Source organism: Salvelinus fontinalis, chromosome 18 (genome assembly GCF_029448725.1).
Source record: "Salvelinus fontinalis isolate EN_2023a chromosome 18, ASM2944872v1, whole genome shotgun sequence".
Taxonomy (NCBI): domain Eukaryota; kingdom Metazoa; phylum Chordata; class Actinopteri; order Salmoniformes; family Salmonidae; genus Salvelinus; species Salvelinus fontinalis.
The window spans coordinates 31,731,998-31,743,155 of NC_074682.1; the positions used below are offsets into that span (position 1 = coordinate 31,731,998).

Sequence of the window (11,158 nt, forward strand, 5' to 3'; positions counted from 1 at the left end):
AATGTTCCCATGCCAATAAAGCCCTTGAATTGATAGTACATTGTGGGCGACTATGAGGCAAAGAAAGTTCTCCTTCAAGTAGTGAATGGGAGTCAATTGGGCGCTAGCTCGAAAACCCAACATTAGTATGAATTTTATCAACAAGAAGTACAACATTACACATATTTTCCGACATGTGAGATAATTCACTTTTTCTCTCTACTATCATATAGCTTTGGAATCGTGACAGTACGTACTTTTGAGGAAAACGGGCAGGTTTCTCGACTCATTCCCTTACATTGAGAAGGGATTGCGTGACGATAAGTTTAGAAACCGTGTGACGCAGCATGACAACGTCAACGCGATTGGTCGACAGTCTGCTGGATGAGGCCTTTCTCTAATATTTTTTCCACAAACTGGCTAGCAAGATGATTTATTTCCGGTCAACGCCATTTTCGAACGCCTTGTGGACTTTTTCTGCTGCTAGCAAAGATTCTTCGGAGCTGTAATTGGAGACTTTGACCAATACATAACTGGTAACATTTCTATTCATGGAACTTGGGATGAAAACAATTTAAGATTTAATAGCATGCACTGTAAAATAGTTTATCTTCAGTTAAATTGAACCGTCAACAAAAGCCAGCTAGCTAGCTTACCCTGATGCGCCTCCACGGCTAATGTGGCTGCTAGCTAATGGAAACTAACAATGAACATCATTGGCTAACTAGAGTGATACAATTTAATGTCTTTTTTTTTTTTTACTAACTGTAATTTTTAAATGCATCTAACCATTCACTTTTTGCTTAAAGGTGTAACTATCAATCGTGTTAAGTTGTATTTAATCAATCTCATTGTTTCGTTAACTACTTAGCTATAGCTAGCAAAGTAGCAAGGTCGAAACCTAACGTTAATATTGGCTAACGTTGGCTAAGCACTATAACTTGTCCGGTACCTAGCTAACTAATCAAGACTCCCTCTTTTGTTCCAGTTTATTTATTATTTCGTAAGCCCTTCAAAGGAAACCAGGATCCGTCGAGAGATGGGAGGTAATTAGCTATGCATCTATCGTCTTTTCCGGTCTCCTGATCTGAAAATGAAAATAACTAACTGCTTGGCACTTACAGCGTTGTCACAAATCACGATATATGGATTTCATAATATATTCATGAATGTAATTGTGCATGACTGGATCTCATCTAGATTATTTAATTTTCCTCTCTAACCTTTCACTCTCAGAACCTGCTCATCTCAGAGATTGTCCTCTGGATTGCAAGGTGTATGTAGGGAACTTGGGCAACAGTGGTAACAAGACTGAGTTGGAGAGGGCGTTTGTGTACTATGGCCCTCTGCGGAGTGTGTGGGTGGCTAGGAACCCCCCAGGCTTTGCCTTTGTCGAGTTTGAGGATCCCAGAGATGCAACCGATGCTGTCAGAGAACTGGATGGACGGTAGGCCTCAAGGGGAAATTCACTTGATTATTTGGGTCATACCTCATGACATACAAACATTGAAAGAATATTCCAGTTTAACTTGTGATTCTGTTATTGCTCCATGTGACCAGGACGCTGTGTGGCTGCAGAGTGAGAGTTGAATTGTCCAATGGGGATAAACGCTCGAGGAGCCGTCGCCCTGGACGTGAAGACTACAGCAGCAGGCGCCGTGGGAGCCCGCCTGTCAGACGCCGGTATAATACATCACCTCTCACCTACACTTATTCTCACCCACTTTTAACATGTAGTTCTACAAGTGTTGATCACCTACCTTGCCAATCAACCCCTCCATCACATCTCCCTCACTTCCAACTGTTCCATATGTACTATAATTTCAATTTAAACGCTTGGACCTGACACAGGATCCCGCACTGTAGGTTGGTTAGTGCCGTGATACGATATAACTTTTTTTTACTATGGACACAATCAGAGCTGGGAAATGTTAATTTACTCATCGCCGGGATTGGGTCCCCTTTTAACAGCGACAATTTAGGTGATTTTGAAAAGCTTAATTCAGGCATCATTTGTTTAGATCTAGGCAATACATTTTTGAAATTACATTTTAGATCATTGGAACAAATTCCGATAAAGGGGACACTTGTTTGATTACTATATGGATGTTAGTTTTGTTTCACTTTTCTCAGTTTGATTTTTTTCTATCTATATTAATAAAAATAAACCCCGTTGCAGAGTCATCACCATCCCTCTTCTCACCACCCTCTCAGACAGTCAACTAGTCCTCTTACAGCATCATGTGACCACTGACCAGCGCCAGCACCGTGCCCCACCCAATCAGCTTGGCTGGTGCCGTGTCACATGACCCAGGCATGGCCTGTCATGTTCCAGCCTATTGGTTCCTGAGCATGCAGCTCTCAGCCTCCTCCAACCTTAACCCGATCGGCATCGTCGCAGCCCACCTCACAATTCCGACCAATCAGCGATTTTTAACTCTTTTCCCCAATTATCAACACAACTACCTACAAGCAGCACAGCAGCCCTCGGCTAACCCCAAAAAGACAGGGAAAATCTACAACTACTGTACCCCCTCCAGCCAACCAACTTCATATCTCCAACACTTGCAACTTGTGGCAAATCCTCTCTGCAAATTCTACCTCCCTCGCCATCAGTCTGGCTTCCTTGCGTCATTTCTATCTTGTGTCCAAACCTGAAAAAATAGTAAGTTCCTTTTCTCCTGCTTTTTGTAGTGTCATGCTTACCACAGGTTTGGTTTTACAGCTGCTTGATGATATGGAATTGGCGGTCATGGAAATTGTCATTTGAATTTAGTTTCAAACATCAACTTGTGAGTACAATAATAAGAATCTTGAATCCCCCTCCCATAGATCACAAATAAAGCTTTTATCCTTAAACTCAAAAGTTCTGTGGTCTTGGAGCTGCCCTGGTTAGCATGAACTGTATGAGGTCCAATATTGGTAGTGTGCCCTATGTACATCTATGCAACAAACAGTACAGTATGTAGCTTAAGTCTGCATACCTGTACTTAAATGTTCTCTCTAATTCATTGTCTCACTTGGTTTTATAAGAGGTCTCATTTTGACCTCAGTTGGTTGTCCAAGCATTCTGTCCTCTAGCAGGGGTGCAGAGAGGATGTCCTATTCTGATCTGTCTGCAGAAAGAGGAAGGCTGTGTGGTATTGTTAAATGATTGGAATGGTGTTTCTTCAGGGATAAGGAATGCCATATTTGATTGGAGTTGATGCCTTTATGCACTGTATTAACTGTTTTTCCTGCTCCATCCACCTCCAGCTCTCCTAGGAGGAGGAGTTTCAGCCGCAGTCGCAGCAGGTGAGCCTAAGTGCCTCTTTACCCCAGCCTCCAACGTAATCAGTGTTGTGGTAGCTAACTATAGTCTTCCAAACAAATATGAATATACATTGGGGGGAAAAAAGTATTTAGTCAGCCACCAATTGTGCAAGTTCTCCCACTTAAAAAGATGAGAGGCCTGTAATTTTCATCATAGGTACACTTCAACTATGACAGACAAAATGAGAAAAAAAAATCCAGAAAATCACATTGTAGGATTTTTAATGAATTTATTTGCAAATTATGGTGGAAAATAAGTATTTGGTCAATAACAAAACTTTATCTCAATACTTTGTTATATACCCTTTGTTGGCAATGACAGAGGTCAAACGTTTTCTGAAAGTCCTCACAAGGTTTTCACACACTGTTGCTGGTATTTTGACCCATTCCTCCATGCATATCTCCTCTAGAGCAGTGACGTTTTGGGGCTGTTGCTGGGAAACACGGACTTTCAACTCCCTCCAAAGATTTATGGGGTTGAGATCTGGAGACTGGCTAGGCCACTCCAGGACCTTGAAATGCTTCTTACGAAGCCACTCCTTCATTGCCTGGGCGGTGTGTTTGGGATCATTGTCATGCTGAAAGACCCAGACATGTTTCATCTTCAATGCCCTTGCTGATGGAAGGAGGTTTTCACTCAAAATCTCACGATACATGGCCCCATTCATTCTTTCCTTTACACGGATCAGTCGTCCTGGTCCCTTTGCAGAAAAACAGCCCCAAAGCATGATGTTTCCACCCCCATGCTTCACAGTAGGTATGGTGTTCTTTGGATGCAACTCGGCATTCTTTGTCCTCCAAACACGACGAGTTGAGTTTTTACCAAAAAGTTATATTTTGGTTTCATCTGACCATATGACATTCTCCCAATCTTCTTCTGGATCATCCAAATGCTCTCTAGCAAACTTCAGACGGGCCTGGACATGTACTGGCTTAAGCAGGGGGACACGTCTGGCACTGCAGGATTTGAGTCCCTGGCGGCGTAGTGTGTTACTGATGGTAGGCTTTGTTACTTTGGTCCCAGCTCTCTGCAGGTCATTCACTAGGTCCCCCCGCGTGGTTCTGGGATTTTTGCTCACCGTTCTTGTGATCATTTTGACCCCACGGGGTGAGATCTTGCGTGGAGCCCCAGATCGAGGGAGATTATCAGTGGTCTTGTATGTCTCCCATGTCCTAATAATTGCTCCCACAGTTGATTTCTTCAAACCAAGCTGCTTACCTATTGCAGATTCAGTCTTCCCAGCCTATTGCAGGTCTACAATTTTGTTTCTGGTGTCCTTGGACAGCTCTTTGGTCTTTGCCATAGTGGAGTTTGGAGTGTGACTGTTTGAGGTTGTGGACAGGTGTCTTTTATACTGATAACAAGTTCAAACAGCTGCCATTTAATACAGGTAACGAGTGGAGGACAGAGGAGCCTCTTGTTAAATAAGAAGTTACAGGTCTGTGAGAGCCGGAAATCTTGCTTGTTTGTGGGTGAGCAAATACTTATTTTCCACCATAATTTGCAAGTAAATTCATTAAAAATCCTACAATGTGATTTTCTGGAGAGAAAAAAAATCAAATTTTGTCTGTCATAGTTGAAGTGTACTACCTATGATGGAAATTACAGGCCTCATCTTTAAGTGGGAGAACTTGCACAATTGGTGGCTGACTAAATACTTTTTTGCCCCACTGTATCTGTACCCAATAGTAGATCGGTCTAGTACAGATTAGGGGTGTAACAGTACACCAAACCCACGGGGTTACGGTTCTGTTTCGGTACAGCGGGAAAATTAAATGCCAACAGTTTCTGTAGTAAATGTTTATTTAATAAACTACAAAGTGGTGCTATTCCTTATTTACATGTATGATCATGAGTCCTGTAATGCTTGATGAAAGCACAATCAGGAATACCAACCCATTATTCAAAACTAAAATAAATCAAATTTTATGAGTCACATGCGCCGAATACAACAGGGGTAGACCTTACAATGAAATTCTTACAGTTGAAGTTGGAAGTTTACATACACCCTAGCCAAATACATTTAAACTCAGTTTTTCACTATTCCTGACATTTAACCCTAGTAAAAAATTACCTGTTTTAGGTCAGTTAGGATCACCACTTCATTTTAAGAATGTGAAATGTCAGAATAATAGTAGTTATTTATTTCAGCTTTTTTCTTTCTTCACATTCCCAGTTGGTCAGAAGTTTACATACACTCAGTGTTTAATTTGGGTCAAATTTTTCGGGTAGCCTTCCACAAGCTTCCCACAATAAGTTGGGTGAATTTTGGCCCATTCCTCCAGACAGAGTTGGTGTAACTGAGTCAGGTTTGAAGGCATCCTTGCTCGCACAATCTTTTTCAGTTCTGCCCACAAATGTTCTATATGATTGAGGTCAGGGCTTTGTGATGGCCATTCCAATACCTTGACTTTGTTGTTCTTAAGCCATTTTGCCACAACTTTGGAAGTCATTGTCCATTTGGAAGACCCGATTGCGACTAACCTGTAACTTCCTGACTGATATCTTCAGATGTTTCTCCAATATATCCACAATTTTCCTGTCTCATGATTCCATCTATTTTGTGAAGTGTCCAGTCCCTCCTGCAGCAAAGCACTCCCACAACATGATGCTGCCACCCAGTGCTTCACGGTTGGGATGGTGTTCTTCGGCTTGCAAGCCTCGCCCTTCTTCCTCCAAACATAACAGCGGTCATTATGGTCAGACAGTTGTATTTTTGTTTAATCAGACCAGAGGACATTTTTCCAAAAAGTACGATCTTTGTCCCCACGTGCAGTTGCAAACCGTAGTCTGGCTTTATGGCGATTTTGGAGCACTGGCTTCTAACTTGCTGAGCAGCCTTTCAGGTTATGTCGATATAGGACTCGTTTTACTGTGGATATAGATACTTTTGTACCCGTTTCCTCCAGCATCTTCACATGGTCCTTTGCTGTTCTGGGATTGGTTTGCACTTTTCGCACCAAAGTACGTTCATCTCTAGGAAACAGAACACATCTCCTTCCTGAGTGGTATGACGGCTGCGTGGTCCCATGGTGTTTATACTTGCGTGCTATTGTTTGTACAGATGAACGTGGAACCTTCAGGCGTTTGGAAATTGCTCCCACGGATGAACCAGACTTGTGGAGGTCTACCATTTTTTTTTCTGAGGTCTTGGCTGATTTCTTTTGATTTTCCCGTGATGTCAAGCAAAGATGCAATGAGTTTGAAGGTAGGGCTTGAAATACATCCACAGGTACACCTCCAATTGACTCAGGCTAATTGACATCATTTATCAGAAGCTTCTAAAGCCATGACATAATTTTCTGGAATTCTCCAAACTGTTTAAAGGCACAGTCACCTTAGTGTATGTAAACTTCTGACCCACTGGAATTGTGACACAATCTGTCTGTAACCAATTGTTGGGAAAATTACTTCTGTCATGCACAAAGTAGATGTACTAACCGACTCGCCAAAACTATAGTTTGTTAACAATAAATTTGTGGAGTGGTTGATAAACGAGTTTTAAATGTCTCCAACCTAAGTGTATGTAAACTTCCGACTCCAACTGTACTTACAGGCCCCTAACTAACTGCCGTTTTAAAGTACAAATAAGTAGTTAAAGAGCAACAGAAAAATAACAATAGCGAGACTATATAAAGGGGTTACCAGTGCAGAGTCAATGTGCGGGGGCACATGTTAGTCAATGTAGTTGAGTACACTACAGTTCAAAAGTTTGGGGTCACTTAGTAATGTCCTTGTTTTTGAAAGAAAAGCATATTTTTGTTCAATAAAATGACAAATTGATCACAAATGCATTTTATCGTTTTAAAAAGGCTAATTGATCATTAGAAAAACCTTTTGCAATTATGTTAGCACAGAGAACTGAGAAATGTTGTTCTGATTTTAAAGAAACAATAAAATGGGCCTTTTAGACGAGTAGAGTATCTGGAGTATCAGAATTTTTGGGTTTGATTACAGGCTCAAAATGTCCAGATTTCTTCTTTTTTTTTCTGAAACTAAATGAGAACTTGTTCTCAACTGGCCTACCTAGTTTGAGAAACAGATGCCTCACAAGTCCTCAACTGGCAGCTTAATTTAAATAGTACCCGCAAAACACCAGTCTCAATGTCAATAGTGAAGAGGCGACTCCGGGATGCTGGCATTGTAGGCAGAGTTGCAAAGAAAAAAACATATCTCAGACTGTCCAATAAAAATAAAAGATTAAGATGGGCAAAAGAACAGACACTGGACAGAGGAACTCTGCCTAGAAGGCCAGTATCCCGGAGTCGCCTTTTCACTGACATCGAGACTAATGTTTTGCGTGTACTATTTAAGAAGCTGCCAGTTGAGGATGTGAGCGGCGTCTTTCTCAAACTAAACAATAATGTACTTGTCCTCTTGCTCATTTGTGCACCGGGGCCTCCCACTATTCTGGTTAGAGCCAGTTTGCTGTGTTCTTTGAAGGGAATAGTACACAGCGTTGTACGAGATCTTCAGTTTCTTGGCAATTTCTCACATGAAGTATCCTTAATTTCTCAGAATAGACTGACACGCTTTTATTTTATTTCACCAGGTAGGCCAGTTAAACAAGTTCTCATTTACAGTTTTAGAAGAAAGTTATTTGTTTCTGGCCATTTTGAGCCTGTAATCGAACCCAGAAATGCTGATGCTCCAGATACTCAACTAGTCTAAAGGCCAGTTTTATTGCTTCTTTAATCAATACAACAGTTTAACTATGCTAACATAATTGCAAAAAAGGTTTTCTAATGATCAATTAGCCTTTTAAAATGACACAACTTGTCATTGGAACACAGGAGTGATGGTTGCTGATAATGGGCCTCTACGCCTAAAGAAATCTGCCATTTCCAGCTACAATAGTAATTTACAACATTAGAAATACAGTATAGAACATTGTGTAACAATTTATTTTAATGGACAAAAATGTCTTTATTTTTTATTTTTACATGGGCATTTCTAAGTGACCCCAAATTTTTGAACGGTAGTGTACATGTAGAGTTAAAGTGACTGTGCATAGATAAGAGTAGCAGTGGTGTAAAAGGGGGGGGAATGCAAATATTCTTGGTAGCTATTTGATTAGATGTTCAGGAGTCTTATGGCTTGGGGGTAGAAGCTGTTTAGACGCCTCTTGGACCTAGCCATGGCTCTCCGGTACCGCTTGCTGTGCAGTAGCCGAGAGTCTGACTAGGGTGGCTGGAGTCTTTGACCATTTTTAGGGCCTTCCTCTTACCATCTGGTATAGAGGTCCTGGATGGCAGGAAGCTTGGCTCCAGTGAGGTACTGGGACGTACGCACTACCCTCTGTAGTGCCTTGCGTTCGGAGGCCGAACAGTTGCCATACCAGGCAGTGATGCAACCAGTCAGGATGCTCTCGATGGTGCAGCTATAGAACCTTTAGAGTATCTGAGGACCTATGCCAAGTCTTTTCAGTCTCCTGAAGGGGAATAGGTTCTTCACGACTGTATTGGTGTGCTTGGACCATGTTAGTTTGTTGATACCAAGGAACTTGACGCTCTCAACCTGCTCCACTACAGCTGTGTTGATGAGTGGGTGTGTGCTCGGTCCTCCATTTCCTGTAGTCCACAATCATCTCCTTTTGTCTTCATCACGTTGAGGGAGAGGTTGTTGTCCTGGCACCACACGGCCAGGTCTCTGACCACCTCCCTATAGGGTGTCTCATTGTTGTCGGTAATCCGCTGTGCAGTTGTGGGTGAACAGGGAGTATAGGAGGGGACTGAGCACGCACCCTGACTGGCTCCTGTGGTGAGGATCAGTGTGGCGGATGTGTTGTTGCCTACCCTTACCACCTGGGGGTGGCCCGTCAGGAAGTCCAGGATCCAGTTGCAGAGGGAGGTGTTTATTCCCAAGGTCCTTAGCTTATTGATGCGCTGTGAGGGTACTGTGGTGTTGAACGCTGAGCTGTAGGCAATGAATAGCATTCTAACATAGGTGTTCCTTTTGTCCAGGTGGGGAAGGGCAGTGTGGATACAATCTCTATTGCACTCATCTGTGGATCTGTTGGGGTGGTATGCAAATTGGAGTGGGTTTAGAGTTTCTGGGATAATGGTGTTGATGTGAGCCATGACCAGCCTTTCAAAGCACTTCATGGCTACAGACGTGAGTGCTACGGGTCGGTAGTGCTACAGGTCGGTAGTCATTTAGGCAGGTTACCTTAGTGTTCTTGGGCCCAGGGACTGGTTGTCTGCTTAAAACATGTTGGTATTACAGACTCGGACAGGGAGAGGTTGAAAATATCAGTGAAGACACTTGCCAGTCGGTCAGCGCATGCTCGCAGTACACGTCCTGGTAATCCGTCTGGCCTTATCCAATTACGATTTTGTCTCATTGCTGCAATTCCCCAACGGGCTCGGGAGAGGCGGCGGTCGAGCCATGCGTTCTCCGAAACATAACCCGCCAAACCACGCTTAACACATGCTTGCGTAACCCGGAAGCCAGCCGCACCAATGTGTCGCAGAAAACACAGTTCAGCTGCTGACCGAAGTCAGCTTACAGGCACACGGCCCGCCACAACGAGTCGCTAGAGTGCGATGAGCCAAGTAATACCAAACCCTCCCCTAACCTGGACGGCGCTGGGCCAATTGTGCGCTGCCCTATGGGACTCACGGTTGTGACATCCTGGGATCAAACCCAGGTCTGTAGTGACGCTTCAAGCACTGCGATGCAGTGCCTTATACCGCTGCGCAGCTTGGGAAGCCCCATGGGGTCTAGTTAACGTAAGCCATAGGTATTTACTCGAGGTGCATAGGCCTACAATACAGTGTTTATTTTCTGTATTCAGGTTCACAGGGTTGACTGAACAGAGCTTCCTCACTACGTGTACCGTTACACCCCTAGTACACATGGTTCTCACATTGTTGGTACTAATTGGGGCTGTCTAGTTTCAAGTGACTGTTGTTCAAATGTAATAATCCTGATATATCTGAATACATGTCAGTACTTTGGAAACACTAACTTGTTCTTCTCTAGGTCTCTGTCAAGAGACCGAAGAAGAGAAAGGTCTATCTCCAGAAACAGGAACCAAAAACCTTCAAGATCCTTCTCAAGGTCTCGGAGGTAAATGTGTGTGTGTGTTCACTGGCGTCTGTGTATTGACAGGCGTCTTCCTATATAGACTTGTATTTTTTAGGCCTATGGATTGTAGTAATGCATTGTGCAAGTTATTCTTGTTTCTGACAACTTCTGTATTTTTTTCCCCAGCCGCTCCAGGACCGCTGAGAGAAAGTGAGTGTCTGACAGTCTGAACTCAGTCCAAACCTGAGGATGTCTTGTATAGAATCAGGTTCTGGATGAGTGCATTTCATTTTTAAATGATTAACCTTTTTAGATTTGTGTTTAGGTGAGACAGCCATGTCTGTCCATCTGTGAAACAACTGTTTTTGAAAGCTGTATATTTCAAATTACTGTCTTTATTCTACCAAATGTCTCATTTTCACTTGTTTAAGCATACAGATGACTGACTTACTGTCCAACTACACCTAACACATTGTCCAATAGGGGCAGGGGTTGGTTTTGAACATTCAGTCCAGCCTAAATATAGGGAGTATCTGTCAATGTGGGAAATGCATAACTACTTTATTTGTTTCTGTTAAACTGTTTGAGTGATTGAATTAAACATTTGGTAACATGTTTCACTGGGCATACATTTTTGTATTATTGAATGATGTAGAATTTTGATTGTGACTGTTGATCTTGGATGGGAGATAAACGAACTGTTCTAACTCAAAAGCTTTGTCATTAAATTGTTCTTCAAGTGGAAATTTGTCTATCTCTGCTTGAGTACATCCCATTTTAACTTCTGCATATTTAATTGATTCTGACTGATTTGTTGAGCTCTACCCACATTGCAAG

At 42.5% G+C, this 11,158-nt stretch overlaps 1 protein-coding gene across 1 annotated transcript; it reads left to right on the forward strand.

The window, feature by feature from the left end:
• Window positions 1-405: 405 nt before the first annotated feature.
• Window positions 406-11,067, forward strand: LOC129815292 (serine/arginine-rich splicing factor 3-like). Its single transcript, XM_055868964.1, has 7 exons — window positions 406-515; window positions 968-1,025; window positions 1,216-1,426; window positions 1,540-1,662; window positions 3,235-3,273; window positions 10,277-10,363; window positions 10,508-11,067. The coding sequence occupies exons 2-7, from the start codon at window positions 1,019-1,021 to the stop codon at window positions 10,533-10,535; spliced, it is 495 nt and encodes a 164-aa protein (XP_055724939.1). The 5' UTR covers window positions 406-515; window positions 968-1,018; the 3' UTR covers window positions 10,536-11,067.
• Window positions 11,068-11,158: the final 91 nt, after the last annotated feature.

Coding starts and splice junctions, on each gene's coding strand:
- LOC129815292 (XM_055868964.1), top strand. Junction 3,274..10,276: donor TTCAGCCGCAGTCGCAGCAG/GTGAGCCTAAGT, acceptor GTTCTTCTCTAG/GTCTCTGTCAAGAGACCGAA. Junction 10,364..10,507: donor TCCTTCTCAAGGTCTCGGAG/GTAAATGTGTGT, acceptor TTTTTTCCCCAG/CCGCTCCAGGACCGCTGAGA.